The 15,644-nt window shown below is 34.6% G+C and overlaps 2 protein-coding genes across 4 annotated transcripts; both read right to left on the bottom strand.

Annotated features, from left to right (window-relative positions):
• Positions 1-209: 209 nt before the first annotated feature.
• On the bottom strand, positions 210-2,150 carry LOC112511385. The gene is made up of 5 exons (XM_025116982.1): positions 2,093-2,150; positions 1,941-2,013; positions 906-1,432; positions 660-822; positions 210-285 (listed from the first exon to the last, which is right to left on the bottom strand). Exons 1-5 carry the CDS (start codon positions 2,096-2,098, stop codon positions 266-268), a joined length of 789 nt encoding a protein of 262 aa, XP_024972750.1. The 5' UTR covers positions 2,099-2,150; the 3' UTR covers positions 210-265.
• LOC112511386 (probable nucleoside diphosphate kinase 5) lies at positions 1,984-12,929 on the bottom strand. Of its 3 annotated transcripts, none has more exons than XM_025116986.1 (6): positions 12,865-12,929; positions 12,630-12,715; positions 12,107-12,331; positions 11,387-11,494; positions 11,139-11,248; positions 1,984-2,013 (listed from the first exon to the last, which is right to left on the bottom strand). In XM_025116986.1, exons 2-6 carry the CDS (start codon positions 12,713-12,715, stop codon positions 2,006-2,008), a joined length of 537 nt encoding a protein of 178 aa, XP_024972754.1. In that variant the 5' UTR covers positions 12,865-12,929; the 3' UTR covers positions 1,984-2,005. The 3 variants fall into 3 exon arrangements, with proteins under 3 accessions (XP_024972754.1, XP_024972751.1, XP_024972753.1); XM_025116983.1 differs by lacking the exon at positions 1,984-2,013 and adding an exon at positions 6,442-6,720; XM_025116985.1 differs by lacking the exon at positions 1,984-2,013 and adding an exon at positions 10,948-11,047.
• Between the last annotated feature and the right edge of the window lie 2,715 nt (positions 12,930-15,644).

The following is a 15,644-nucleotide window of genomic DNA, read 5'->3' as shown; positions in this document are numbered from 1 at the left end:
CATACATACATCATAAATAATACAACATAAGAACATGCATTTGCACCCACCAAAATGGATACAAGCATGAAAAAAAACACAGAGATGCAACGGGTTCAATATGATGCCTTTGCTCTACAAATTCTCAACTTTTGGTCATCCATCCTTGTCAATGCTGTTGAGAGAGAAAAAAAAACAAGGCAAGTTTTTCACCTTAAGAACTCAAACATCAGCAACAAAAAGATACAACCCTTGTCATCATCATCTTTACAGGGTCTGGTAACATTCATATCTCTAGAACAATATCTGCAAATTTTAAACCAAACTCATTAACTATACCCTTTTTTTGGTGTGTTTGGAAATAAAACCAAGTGTGAAAACATGTGGAACCCCATTAAATGACTCTCCAAAAAAGCCCTTGAGGATAAGAAGGAGGTTTCAATATATATTCAAGACTAGATGATGGGGGATTCTAGCACTCCCCCTCAGGCGAGTTTGGAAAGGGGGCTACACGAGTACAGATTCAAGTGTCAAGTCCCATTTGAGAATATGTAGAACCCCATTAGATTACCCTCCGAAAGAGCCCTTTGAGGAGAGAACGGGGTTCCAACTTCCAAATTTATATCATATACAAGTGTCCAAGTTTAACGAGTTTACTTTCTGAAAATAAAAACACTTACATTCGGAATCAGTTTTGACCCATTTCGACCCATCCTTCCCATTTTCCTCCTCTGTAACTTCCCTTTTCTTGGATGATCGTCTACCCTCGATCATCTTCCTCTTTGTTGATGCTTGAGAAGAGTTCGGAGGGTTGATCTTGCTCTTAAGCATAGCCCTCAAGAGCTGCAGTTATCAGAAAATAATCAGAATACAAATAGAAAAAAAAAAAAGAAAAACAAAATAAACGAAAAAGAAAACAAGACTACCTTCTCCATTCTTGATTCAGGAAGCGGATCACGCACACTAGGAATCGATGGAAACCCGCTGCTGCATACGAAAATCTTCTTGAAAAGGAAAGAAATTGATTTCTTCCCAATCGTTTTCTTACTGTTATCCATGCAAATATCCTTGCACCTACCAAGAATAACTCTAATCGTGCGATCAATATCTTCCTCCTTATCATTGTCATCACTATTAACTGTGATAGAAAGTCGACGATCAACCTCTAAGCTCGACGGGCAATTTAGAAATCTATCCAACGGGAGATCAGCAGCTATCTCTTGTTTGTTAGCAGCCGGTTTCTTGGACAGGAGCTTTGTTAGCTCTTTCTGCAGTTTCCCTATCTCCTCAGATGTGAATTCAGAAAGATCTGGAGACGATGTTCCTTCCCCTCGGTTTTCTTGAATTTCTTCATTTTCACTTGGTAGGTCATTGTTGCCAAAAGTGCCTATTGTCAGCAACCCATGAGGCCAATCGCTAAATTCTTCTTTCCGGGGTTCTTGATTGGCATGATCTACACAACACATGACTCAAAAACATGATTCTGATTTCAAATTGAATGAGAACATATAAAGTTCCATCTTTCTGAATCTTTTATGGATTTTCAAGATCTATAAATCCTTTGTTTCATTGGATGGATTTCAATGTCTGCATTCTTGAAAGCTCAAATCACCATTCAAATATCACCAGTAAAAGATGACAGTGAATTCCAAAACTGAACTTTGTTGTTAGAAAATTTCAATATCATTTGTATAAACATAAACTTAAAAACATGGTTCATGTATTTCCTTACACCAGGGACCAACCAAAGCATATATGTATGCAATTTCTTATACTAAAAGCATGTGCAGTATACTAGATTCAAGAATTTATGCCCAAATTTTGGATTTTTTTTCCTAATAATTAAACTTCAAATAAACCAATAAGTTGTTTATAAATAAACCAATAAGAAGATCATAGCTTGAATTTACCAACAATGCAAACACAAATAAATCAGCCACAGAAACAGAAAGGTTACTTACGAGCAGTAGAGGTGGCATTCGAGTTCTTATGCCCTTGTCCACCATTGAATTTACTTTGCATCCAGTTAAAGAGCTGCAACAAGACCAAAAACCAGAATGTCAGTTTGGAAAACATGCATATTGACTAATGATAACTAACCCTTATATCTCACCTTCATGATGGTGGTGGTTATAATACAAGAAAGGCAGTAGGTGGTGGCGGTGGCGGTGGTAATGAAGAGAGAAGGGCAACAGGTGGTGGTGGTGGTGGGTGGGGGCCAATGCCAAAGTGGCACTAAAGAAGTCTTGAATGGAAGCAGATCCTAGAAGCCAATGAGAGTTTAGGTTTTTGTAAGTAATAATAAAATAAAGATTTTGGGAGAAAAGGCTTCAAGTTCCGAAACGAACCCAATTCTTGTCTACATCCAACCATCCCATTTTATATACCTATTTTTTTTCTTTACACAAAAAAAAGGGGGGGATTTGAATATTTGATCTCTATGTATAAGGACATGATGTGATTATAATAATCCCTTCATGTTTCCTTGTAATAATACATGCCGAACAATGTCGAGTGAAGGGATTTGAAGGAGTCATATTTCAGTCCGTTGGATCTATCTTGATGCTCCAAATAGATATGGGTTTCTGTGCTATGATCTATTGATTTACATTGGTCAATTTGTGAATCTTGGTGAACCACACAAAGTCCCAGGATTTTATTCACCAACAATGCATTTTTGTTTTTTTTTTTTTATTTCTTTACATCATGGACCAAACATATGACTCATCTTTATTATAAGACTAGTCAACGGTGGCACAACCTATATAAGCTTTTACATTATTCTACAAAAATATTAAACTAAAATACATTTGCAATTAGTCATCAAAAACAATAAATTGGTATTACTAAATACTGTTAAAAGGTAAAAGAGTAATTGAAAATATCTCTTCAAAAATGCAAATGCAAACCAACGTTACAAATTACTCATATAATTATATTTTTCACACTTATCAGTTTTTAACCTTTCAAAGTACCACGATCATTTTATATTTATTTTTTCATTTCCTTATTTAGCATTTAGGCGTCGACATAAATGTTTTCCAAAAATAGTGTTTTGCCCTCTATGATCGGATTGGATCTAAAAACGACAATAGTTATATAACTTTTTGGTCATTTATTAAGCATGATATGACGTATTATCTGTATAAAGTCCTAGTAAGATGCTCTTTCTATCCCAAAATAAATGTTGACTAATAAATTTTTATGTCTTAAATTAAAAGAATGTTGACTAATAAAGTACTCCTTTGTTTAAAATAAGTGTTCACCTTTCTATTTTAATTTGTCACAAAATAAATGTTTTACTTGTAAATATCTATTTTTCCATTCTACCCTTAATAATAAGATAAATAAAAAAAATTCTCCCTATTAATAAAGGTATTTAGTTAATTAAAAAGTATAACAATTACACATTTTTATTACTTATTGTGTTCCTTTCTCATTTTAGACAAAAGAATTAGTTGATAGAAGAATTACATTTAGTAAAAACTTACTCATAATCTAAATAACAATATGAAACAATCTAAAATGACACTGAATTTTCTTTTTAAAATATAATGGACATAATTTTCTTTTTAAAATATAATGGACATAATTTATAAAAAAAAAGTGAGAGAAAACATTAAAGCTTATTGAACATTATTCGAAATACCTTTATGACTTGCCAAACAAAGGTTTCTTTTTTAATATGCTTAATAAATAAGCTAAAATGATGTCAACAATTCACTGCACCAGTCACAATCACAAGTATTAATTTTAGCTTTTAAAAGTTGCGAAATATTCTAAATAAAATGTGCTGCAATTTTTGTAGGATAAAATAATTAAAACATACAATAATATATACATAACATGCTTAAATTAATAGAATGAAACTGCTGAAATGATAATACTCCTAAATTGATTGACTTACCAGGTAACATCATCTCTAATATGCAGGACAGATTGGAAGCAAACATAACAAAAACTTGTTCTTCCCACTTTAACAAAAAGTATTCTTCTAAAGGTGGGATGTGACGCTTAGACTGAAACAAGACATGACGGACCAAAAATAGAAAGATGACATTAGAGTGGTAAATTAATAAACTATTCATGTCAAATTAAAACCCCAAAACCTTATATGGTTCTTTCACTCTCACTTGTCTAATCATGTCCTCGTCTTATTCAAAATACGTACCAAACACACCTTAAACAACAACCCTATCATACAACATCCTAACAACAGGTAGATCCATTTGGACTTTAACCCATAGTTTCTAATCTGTAAACAACAATTAGAAAAACATTACAGCTAAATGATTCCCTTAGCTTTTAATTCCATATATACTCAGGAACAATACTAATCAAAGAGACAATGTAACCAATCAAAATATAAAATTCCACATAGTTTGTCTCAAAAGCCTATTTTTTTGGTACATGGTTCGAACAAAAAACCATTTAAACTTATATACATTTTGTACATGATTTCATCTAAAAACCATGTAAGATTCACATTTCCATACACGGTTGTGAGTGTTTTTTAAACCGTGTATAAAGATGACTTTTGTACACAGTTTTGAAATTGTATACAGCAATTACAAAACCGTCTATAATTGCTCACCTTATCATGTAGTAGCGCACCTCCACCCAGAAACCGACGAATCGGTTCCTGCGTCCTCTCACCTCCCTACTGTCCACTTTCTAGAGCCCACCATAAAATAAATTTATCAATTTTCATCCTTGGAGGTCCAATTAAGCTAAGAATTCCACTCCCCTATAACTTTTAACTATAATGGCTTTTAATCATATAATATGGCCTAATGACATCCCTGTAAACACTGGTCCTAGTTAAGTTAAGTTAATCCCAAATCAAATTGAACAACTTTACATACCTCATGAAATGGGTTAGTAGGCTTGCTCCTATGATCAAAAGATTTACCAAAATGTTAGATATATAAGCAACACACGTGTGTTGACATTAATAAAATATTAGATTTATAAGCAGTTGGGTGTTGTGTTCAAGGCCTTGTGAAGAGGCACTGGGCATTAGAATATTAGTGCATAGAATGCATAATTAGACATGTAAGGATCAGTACTGGGAATAAGTGAAACGTCCAGCAGGTTCTTTCTAGAGATTACCCTCTAATCGTCGTCATTAGAAGTTAATTAATTATGATTTAAACAAGCGTTATTCCTTCTTCCACATCCTCCCTTCATTACGCTTAAACCACCCCCATATTCTTGGAGAACAGATAACAAAAACAATACAATATTATCTTCTTTAATTATCTTTAGGGGTTTTCCCCATGCATTTTAATGGATCAAAACGTCACAACTAATCAACAAGTTAAACAAACATTCATCAACACTAACATTATCCCAAGTAGTTGCCAGGTGACATCAATATCCAAATCTTCCACAGATATTGTCTTCAAAACTAAATTAACCAATTTCATTTTGGTGCATCTTATCTATACATTATAACAGACTAAAAGTAGATTAAAATAAAATCATACTAATAGATGGAATTTTATTTTCTTTAGAATTCCTATGATCTATGGTTTTAACTTGGATACTTGGGGGGGTAATTTCTAAAAGGGATGATTGGATTTAGAAAATGCATGTAAACATGGTTGTATTGCATGCAAAAAAACGTCATGCTCTACGTCATCAATTTTGAGATTTATGTGCTTTCCTCGAGATGCATGTTAATAGAAGGTAAAAGATAAATGGACTCTAGCAATCACTCCCATCAAGGTCTTACTAGTAATTTAACATATGAGGAAATTAAGCCACGTGACGGGGTTCACCCACCAGAGTTCTTGGGTTAAGAAATACAGCCTACATATCGGCATCCGTGGAACCAACTTTCCAAATTAGGAAGCTCATCATTCCTCCCTTAACATAAAAAAAATATTATACTAATGATGGCAACCTCCACCATCCATAAAGTACCTGACAAACGCACCCAGTAAATCCCATCCAGAAATTGGGCATAGGAAGATAAGACGTATACAAATCTTCCCGGATTAAAGAGGTTGTTTCCATAAATACCCCCGGTCCCAGCTTGCGACAATGTTTTGGAATGTCTTGGGAGAGGCAGAAACTTTTTCAACAAAAGTTTAGGAAATTTTGTCAGTGAATAAAGTATGATAAACTAACAACTTCAAATGAAGTGTCGCATCGATCTATCCTAGGACCTTGCTAACCTAAATGTCAGCTCTATAGCCCTAAACCACCTATAAAACAGAGAACCTACTAAACCATAAACCACCTAAAAAACAGAGATCCTACTAAACCGTAAACCACAAACCACCTACAAAACAGCGATCCTGATATAAGGTCACAGTTCATAATCCTTCAACAATATTTGAAAGACTACTGAGCTCCAGGGAATCGTAATCACTGATCATTTGTATTCAGCCTAATGCACCAGCTAGACAATGTTATTACTTGTGGCTTTCAGCAAATAAGTAGATCGTAAGTTCCTCAAATCATGCATTATGCTCAAATAATACAAAAAATGAGGGAAGTCTTCAAGGGATCCAAAATAATAATTCGTACCTCATAAAAAAAACTAACATAATTAGACTGCAATGCCTAGTCTACTTGCACAACATGCGATACAGGTTCCAAGGGGAGTCCAAAGTCCCCCAATTACCATTTTCATGGAAGCACCATGGCTACAAAATATAGGTTCTTCACAGCATATGCTTTTTCTGTAAATGTATATGGTTTAGAGTTCATCATGCTCCGGAGTTGTTCCTTCTGTGGCGTTATGCAATTACCAAAACCAGTATAAGGCACACTACATAGTACAGATAAAAATAGAACATATGCTACAATAACAAGTTTATTTTTCATGGACATTTGCCAGGAAGAACGATAAGTTCTAAATTTATAGATACTTGTCATTCTCTGAGAGAAAAATATAAAGTTTGCATCTATTCACAGATTTTAGTTTCTATCCAACAAAATATATTGCAGTTGTCCACCAAATGATAATACTTTCTTTGATCCAGGATCTCTTTTTATGTTCCTTCTTTTCATTTCTTTTCCAAGAGGAAGATGAGCAAACCATAGAGCAACCACTAAAGCTATTCATTATTAGGTCATATCAAATCACATAAAAAGCCTGTATGCAAAATGCAGGGAAAGGTTGCATATCGGCATATCTTCCCAAATGTACAAAGCCTAGGAGCCTTTATGCTTCATGGCCACCTTCCCATTGAGAAAAAAGGTCAACTGACCATTTTGCCCTCGTGTCAGGCAAATGCTTGCGATGGAACCACAGAGGCTACTAAGACCACTTGTATAACAGGAACCTACAGGCAGGGGCAATGTCCATGTTATAAGGTGGATGGTCATAGGATCATCCATCAAAAAGCAATTGAATAATACCCCCACTATATTCTAGATAACATTTTAGCAGTATTTTGAGAAGTGATAACCCTCCCTCAACAATTAGCATGCCAAATTTCTCTCCTTTCTGAGAGTCATCATTATCTTTCTTTCTATCCACAGACTAATTAACTATTTAATGTGTTAGGAAGAAGGGAGTTGGAGAGGTTGAGGGTGGGGGTGGGGGCAAGGAGGGGAGGGTGTAGACAGTTAACAGGTTAGGTCACCAGAGTCCTGCGACGCAGAGAGGGATAGAGAGATATGTGGCTTTTCATACCTCACCCCTTCTATATGCGTTTTGTCTTACTTCACCTTGCATTTTATAAGTTTCAATGTACCAACCCCTTACACTTTTTTTTTCCTTTTTTGAGCTAGTCTTTGTTCCTTTTACCCTTTTGCTCACACTCTTCTTGCACAAGTCGGGGGGTTTCACATAAACAACCGCTCTACCATTTGGGACAGAGATCAGGTCTACGTACATCCCATCACCCAGATCCTTGGGATAAGCTGGGTCAGTTTGGTTTGGTCTAGTTGGGTTTTGTATATCATATATATAGTCTCAAAAATGATTCATCATTCTTTGGGAAGCTTATCATCACAAACTTCAAGTAATCCCCAACACATGATCTCATCATCTTAAAAGTACTAAAAAACGCTAGCCAGACCTAAATTTTCCTGAACTGTCGAACATGATATGTTATTTGTACACAAATTTAATAATGATAATTTATATATTAACAACGGAACAAATAGAATAATAAAAATGCAAGATAAAATCAATCCTAAAAATAAATAAGTGCCAGTCATGGTTCAAGACAAATAGTTGAAAATGGTCAAAATAGTATATTTTAGATATTTCCAAATGCATGCCCTCAGATAGAAGTCCTTGGAGGAGCAGGACAAGGGTTGTAATATCCGTAATTTATAAAAATATTATTAGTCATAAAAAGTGATAAAAATAAGCTTTTTTTATTAAAGGCTGAATTTAAGCTACTTGGAAGTTGATGGGCTTTTATAATTCTATGCAAATTTGGTTTTTAAAAAAAATACTAAATAAGTTTTGGATATATCTTGGAGAAGTGTTAATCGTATCTTTTGGAAATTAAATTCAAATTTCATAATTACCTTTTTTATTTATCCTATAAATATAAAGGGTTACAGATATAACCAAATTCTAGATTATTTTATTAACATCGTAAGCTTTCTTGGGTCATAAATCTTGTTCAAACTTGAGTTTGGGGTTCAAGAATTGGGTCATGTTTTGGAGGTAAGTCTTCGATTACAATCTGCATATTAATTTGATATTGTCTTGTTAATTTTGAGTTCCTGATCATTCTTTTATCTATGATTTTTTTAAGTTTTTGGAATGAGATTGTTAATGGTGTTTCTAACCCAATTTCTAGAGTTACTCCAATATGCTATTTTACTGAGATTTCTTAATGAAATTGATGGGTTTCATCTATAAAATAACATAGAAATGTCTTCTGCAAAGAAAAAAAATATGAAAATCGAACGGTTTTTGGGTTGGTTTAGAATATGGGTTAAAAATAAATAAATATGGGTCATGTCGGGTGGAGAAGACAACATCACGTGGGTTATTTTGTTTAGACCCACAGTTTTTGACTATTTACAGTTCAGACCCCAATTTGTAAAAGACGCTTCATATTTTATTTTCCAACACTAATAGAATGTTATTCAGACAGTTTTATACCACACCTGTCAGTAATTACAGATTAACCCCTTTAAAACTGTTTTCAATATCAGGAACTGTTTTGACAGTTCTGGCCCTGTTTCAGAAAATATTTTACAAAAAGGTCCAGGATCTCCGTACTTCTTTCAGCAACACTCTATTCAATTATAATTATTATATTGTGACATTTGTCGTGAATCAACTGTTTTAAATTGCTTCGTTGGTTGATAATTGCAATTTCGATCCTCGAATTATTTTCGTAATAATATTCATTTTTGTTCAAAACCTTAATATTTGAGACCTTTACATCGATTTCTATTGTTGGCTTATTTTACGTGAGAAATACGTTTTTGATTTTGTGATGTAATAAGATCTTGATGCATGATGAATATACTCAGAGTTGAGGTTGGTTTTATACTTTTATATTCATCCATGCATACGTAGAAGCTTTTTGTTAAATTAGTTTGGAAAATAGGAATACTGAGTTAACCACTAGTAGGGGTACTATTGGCTACCCATCGCGGGGTGATTAGTCAACGGCGTCTCCTTCCGATTTTTGTATGCTCTGATGCCAGTTGGCCATGGTGTGATGGGTTATCAGGAGGTGTATGGGTCGGCCCTAGGACTTTTGGAGCTTTGTCATCAGTGTGCAATGTAGTGCCATACATGCCACTGATTTTGGATACACTTGGAGTCGCGAATCCAGTGTACTGCAATTTGTTTGAATATCTTGTGTTATCATTTTGCTCCGTGTAGGAAGCTTGGTTTGTATAAACTAACCCTTGTCGTTTCAGCCTAAAATTCTTTGATTACTCGGGACTTCGGTGGTAGTTCTGAATTGGAGATGCTTTGGAACCTTACCTTTAATCAATCTTTTCAATTGTGTTATGCTTTGTTTACGTTGTAATCTTAATCCATACTGGGCATTTGGCTCATGTTGTGTTTTTCTTCCGGCAGGTATCTAGCTACGGGAAATCTTGGGCTTTGTGAAGAGAGGACCACTTGCTTTTGAGGACTTCTATTTATTTGAAGTTAACTTTAGTCTTGAACTAGAATAATATTTTGGGAGCTAACGTTTACTTGAGATTTAACTTTTATCGCTGCGACTTTAAGTTAAACTTTTGTTGAAACTAAGTGGCTTGATCTAATTTTAGACTTTTTAGTGATTCATTATGTTATTTGGAAATTCCGTTTCCGCTGCTGATTTGGGGTGTTTCAAGGGTAGTAGATTTTATGTAAGGACTTGTTACTGTGATTGAGGGAGGGGAGGTGTTTGATGTGGTAGAGGGTGTGTGGGCAGGCAAGAGTAGCTTTTGTGTGAGTTATCGAGTTTCGCCAAGTTGGGGTCTTCCGGTTAACTTGGTGCTAGATCTTTTAGCCGTTCCGTATTCTCTTTTTGTTTCTAAGGTCCTTACTTGTTTAATCTTCTTTCATGTTGTTTACTGTTCATACTAGCTCTAACTGTGCTCTAACAGTTATACTTTCTTTGGATGAACTCTTCTAAACTTCATTTCTTGTCTTTTTGGAACACTTTTAGGGTTACTGAAGAATCCAAAGTTTTCGAAAGATATCGTCTTGCAAAAAGAAATCCACAAGTCAATGGTCTTCAATAAAACAACCTCTCTACTCATAGTGATAGAGGTAAGGTGTGCATACCTTTTGCCCTCCCCAGACCCTACTTCATGTGGGATTACTGGGCATTGGTTTGTTTCAAATAGTAAGTTTGAATATAAAGACCTTTATATAAAGAGGTGAGATCCCCACCCACACTATAAGGTCAACCTCTTAGATATACTGAAGCTTCCTATATATATTTATATATAGACTTGTGTATATATATATATAAAACTATATTCTTTTATTGGTGATGTGCGAAGTCACACCACCAATCACCCTTGGGACAACACAGAATTGGGCTAAATACATTTATTATATGAATGTTGAGATTTATCACGTCTATATTGACGATGTGGATGCTTCTCCCTATCTATTGTACACCAATACCTCTACCAAGAAAAGAAGCATCAGTATCATATCTAGTTCATATGCTAAATAAAAATGTAATGCGAGTAGATAATAAGGATAAGAAGTTGACCTGGAAATGCCTCTGTTAAGAAAAAAGAAATTTCCCTTGCAGCTGATTCGACTGAATCTGAACCATGAACGCAGTTTCGCTCTAAATCCTTCCCACACATCGCTCTAATGCTACAGACAACATAAAAATGTTAGAAAATAACAAAAATGTGAAAGAGAGAAGGCACCATTGACCAGTTGCCTACTCATGGAAAGCTAGCAGGCTTGAATCTGGAGAATGTAAGATAATGCAAGAAAGACAAAAAAAACCTGTCGGCATGAGTCATTTTAGCCTTGTGGGCATCAGTTGGTCCGATAAGAGCACGCCAATCAGCAACAGCATTAGCTTTCTGCAGAATCATTATCATCACTGGGCCACTGACAAAATGCCAAAATCAAAATACAGTTGATTAATTTCAATGGCTAATATACGCAATTGACAGGCCTTCCATTGTAGTCGTTCATAAATAATTTATCAGGAAGAAATCAGCAACAGCACAAGAGCTTCACAGAATGTCAAGAAAGAGACAGACACTAAACCCAATGATGGTATGATTGGAAAGCCAACAATGGTGGCACAGTAAAAAGAGTGAAAAATAATAACCACCAGAGATGAAAAGTAACTGCTTACTATAAAAGTGGTTTAATCCTGTAACATCAGATGTCAACTGAATAAATAACCAAGAAAGATAGGAAAGGTTAGAGTTCCGAGTATGCTAATCCACTTCCTAGTATGTTGGGTCAATTCCTCATGCTATATGATACAGCAGTACCACAGAGAATTCATCTATAATCTCATATTAATGAATTAAAGATATAAGTAGCAAATGAGATAAAGAAATACGACTTATGTTGCGATGAAATGTATTTCCATAAATTCAAATAGAACTCTTCGATCACCCAAGATTGAGAACAATCAGTTTAGATTATAATTACTTTAGCAACAAAAAAAAAAATCAAAAGTTCATGACTGTAAAGAGAACAAACTACCTGGTCATGTATTTAATAAGGCTTGGAAAGAAACTCTTTGCTGAGTGCTCAGCATAAAACCTTCTCACACTATCTTCATCAAGGTGTAGCGTAAATTCTCTTTGGATGCTGAAGCCAGATTCCAGAATAACCTTCCTTATTGAACTAGTATAGTTACCAGAAACCCCATCTGGTTTCACTATTGCAAGGGTCCTCTCGTTCTCCAAATACACATTCGCCCATGATCTACTTAACTAGAAAAGCACGTATAAGACAGTATTGACCAATTCTATGAATCCGTAAATATTTAGTAAAAAAAGAAAACAATACGGAGATGGATAGAGATTGAGCTGTTGTCAGTTGTCAGCAGAAAATTCTCACACAACATAGTAACTGCATACAGGATTCAATTTCATAATTCCATTGAAGTTCGTTACTCACATTTTTAGAAATTTGAAAGCATGTAAAGGAGAAAAAAGTTAACTCAAACTAAAACAATCCAAAAACACCTAATGCAGAGAGAAGAAGCCCTAGCATTAATAACCTGATCGAAAGCGAAGCAACACAGGCTAGAAGGACGATTAATACAAAGTCCCTAAACCAGAGGCCGAAACGGAGATTCACAAGCATCTAAAGGAAAACAAATCCTGTTATCAGATTCATCAAGTAATCGAAATTCGAAGTCGTTTGCTTAATCATTCATCGAGCATATGATTTGAAATAAAAATGTATAATGAAGTTCGAAGAACAAGATGAAGCTAAAAGTTATTGAATGAAACCTTTGAATCGATAATCACCGGCGATTGCGAAGTGCAAACGTAATCGTGAAAGAGCTGCGGTTTGGGGAGAGAATAGGCGGGAATACGTAGACGGACCGGAAAACACGCTGTTGATGAAAATTGCACGAGGTAGGCACGTGTTTAGAAAATCTACGGAATTAGTCCTTGTGGTTTGGTGGTTTAGTGATTTTTATAAAAATGGTCCTTAAATTTTATTTATTGCGAATTAGGACTCATTGTATATTGTTTTGCAACAAATTGGTCTCTCCTTCTAACGGTCATCCAGTTCCTTCATTAACCTTGAAGGTTGAGCCCTAGACCACTAAGTGCACATCCTCTCGATAAAAGTATAATTCTTTTGCCAAGAGGTGGTAGAAAAAGTCAAGCATTTGCCATTTTGTATAATGTCAAGATCGATGAACTCTTCTTCCTAGTTCCTATTTAAAAAATGTTTGTCAGTATTTTCTTTACCTTTACTTGAAGAACCAATTTCCAAAAAAAATCACACAAACCACATAGACCAAATCTGTAATTAAGTCTAATTTTTTTTTTTATACTTTGAGCATATTAAATTAATTAATTATTATACTTTAATACATATTAATTATTATACAAAAGATATAGATTTTTTAATTTAAAAAATATTATTATAAACGTCATTTAATCACACTATTTGAATCAACCAATCTAATGGTTGACAGAGGTGGATTTCCATATCACGCATATGTATACGTATGTAATACATATTATTTTTATAAAAATATATATTGTATATTAAAATTAAACTTAAAGTATAATAACTAATACATATTAAAGCATAATAATTAATTAATTTAATAAACTCAAAGTATTAAAAAAAATATTTTTAGACTTAATTACGGATTTGATCCTTATGGTTTGTGTGGTTCTTATGAAATTGGTCCCTCGAGTAAAGACAAAGGAAAAGGAAAAGAACAAAAATGCTATCAAGGTTAACGAAGCAACTGGATGACCTTTAGATTGAAGTACCAATTCGTTACAAAACGATATGTAACGAGTCATATTTTGTAATAAAGAAAATTCAGGAACCATTTTCAAAAAAACCATCAAACCACAAAGACCAGATTCGTAATTCACTCTAAAATATATTAGTGAGACAGGTATTGTAACACCCCCATTCCGAAGGAAGGGAGGTTGCTTCAAAACGTAACAGAACCGCTATACAAATCTCCAAAATATAGTCCCCAATACAGATAAATAAAATAAAATCTTCCAATAACGAAATTGAATATATCTACAAATAAGATATAAAGGTCTCCAAACAAACCACTTCCAAAATCCTCCAACAACCGAGGAAAATCCAAAAGCAACTCTTAAAGGAAATCTAATCTAATAGCCAAAAAGGAACAAAATCCAATAAATGAATTAGCATAACATTAAACCTCTTGAAATCCTTGGAACCAAGATCCTTGTCTACTCTCTGTCACAAAACCTAGCCTCCCCTTGATTACCTGCCGTGAGGAATAGAAGAAAACACGGCTGAGCCAAATGCCCAGTGAACGGATAAACAAATATAGAAAAATGGTAATACAAACATGCCAAAATCGAACCAAACAAGTACCAAAATCTTAGAAAATCAACAAATAACATAATCAYACRAAATCATATGAMKGGACAAATCGAGCTCGAAAACGCATACACTTGCATATTAACTAACATGACAAGTGTCAGACATATGGCCACACAGGCCTGTACGTTGGACTGCAGATCCACACGTACCAAATGTGAGATGTGGCGTTGGACACTACACCGACATCCACCCTACAAACGAATCACATGTGCTAGGCCCGACCCATACGCCTCCTAAATCTAATATCCATCATACCAAAATAGCTCTCACAAGAGCACCAAAAGAGGAGACGCCGTGGACTGATCACACTGCCACGGTTAGTGTCACTTCATCGGTGCCACAATGACGTGCCTATGGTACCCCCATAGGTGGTTAGCAGCTCGAGTTACCCAGAGTTGAGTTGTCACAACGAATGTGACGTTATACGTCTTACATATAGTCAATAAATAACGAAATCAAACGAAAAGTCAAACATAAGTCAAGTACGGAATTATGTTGAATAAACAAGTAGTCGCAGTAATAAAGAGGCTCGATTAGAAGAATACATAATCGATCAAAAGTACCAACATACGTACTTTTAGAAGTAAAAATCATACCAAAATGTTACCGAACAAATAAACGTGTACTAACTCGAATAACTCCAATAGCATGATTAGGACAAGACGCCCTTGTCACATATATATATATATATATATATATATATATATACATGACGTAGAACAAATACGATTGAATGGAAGATGCAATAACGAACAATTTGGATAAATATGAGTTAAACGAGACTCACGAATTCATAAGCATATTTAAACGAGCTAACTGAACAAAAAGGTTTAGGAATCCGTACCTTAAACTTCACAAAACTTATCGATTTCCCCAAGTTTATTCCTTTATATATGCCCTAAACAAACACYCAAACTTACTATTAATCCTAACTGATAACTTGATGGCATAACGAAACTAAATCACTTTAACGACTAATAATGTAACTAAACTCAACTAAATCCTATCAATATATATATATATATATATATATATCCATACTATGCAAACCACATAAGATCAAATTCGAGAGAAGAACGAGAAGAATTTTTTTGGGTTCTAAAGACGATTTTGACAAACCCCTAGTTGTTGCCATTATTATTGACCGAATCGGTGACTTTCGAGTCACCGG

The sequence above is a fragment of the Cynara cardunculus genome (genome assembly GCF_001531365.2).
Source record: "Cynara cardunculus var. scolymus isolate 2C chromosome LG 4, CcrdV1, whole genome shotgun sequence".
NCBI classification, from domain to species: domain Eukaryota; kingdom Viridiplantae; phylum Streptophyta; class Magnoliopsida; order Asterales; family Asteraceae; genus Cynara; species Cynara cardunculus.
Note: the sequence above shows the minus strand (reverse complement) of the source record. Positions and strands in the feature narration are given on the sequence as shown.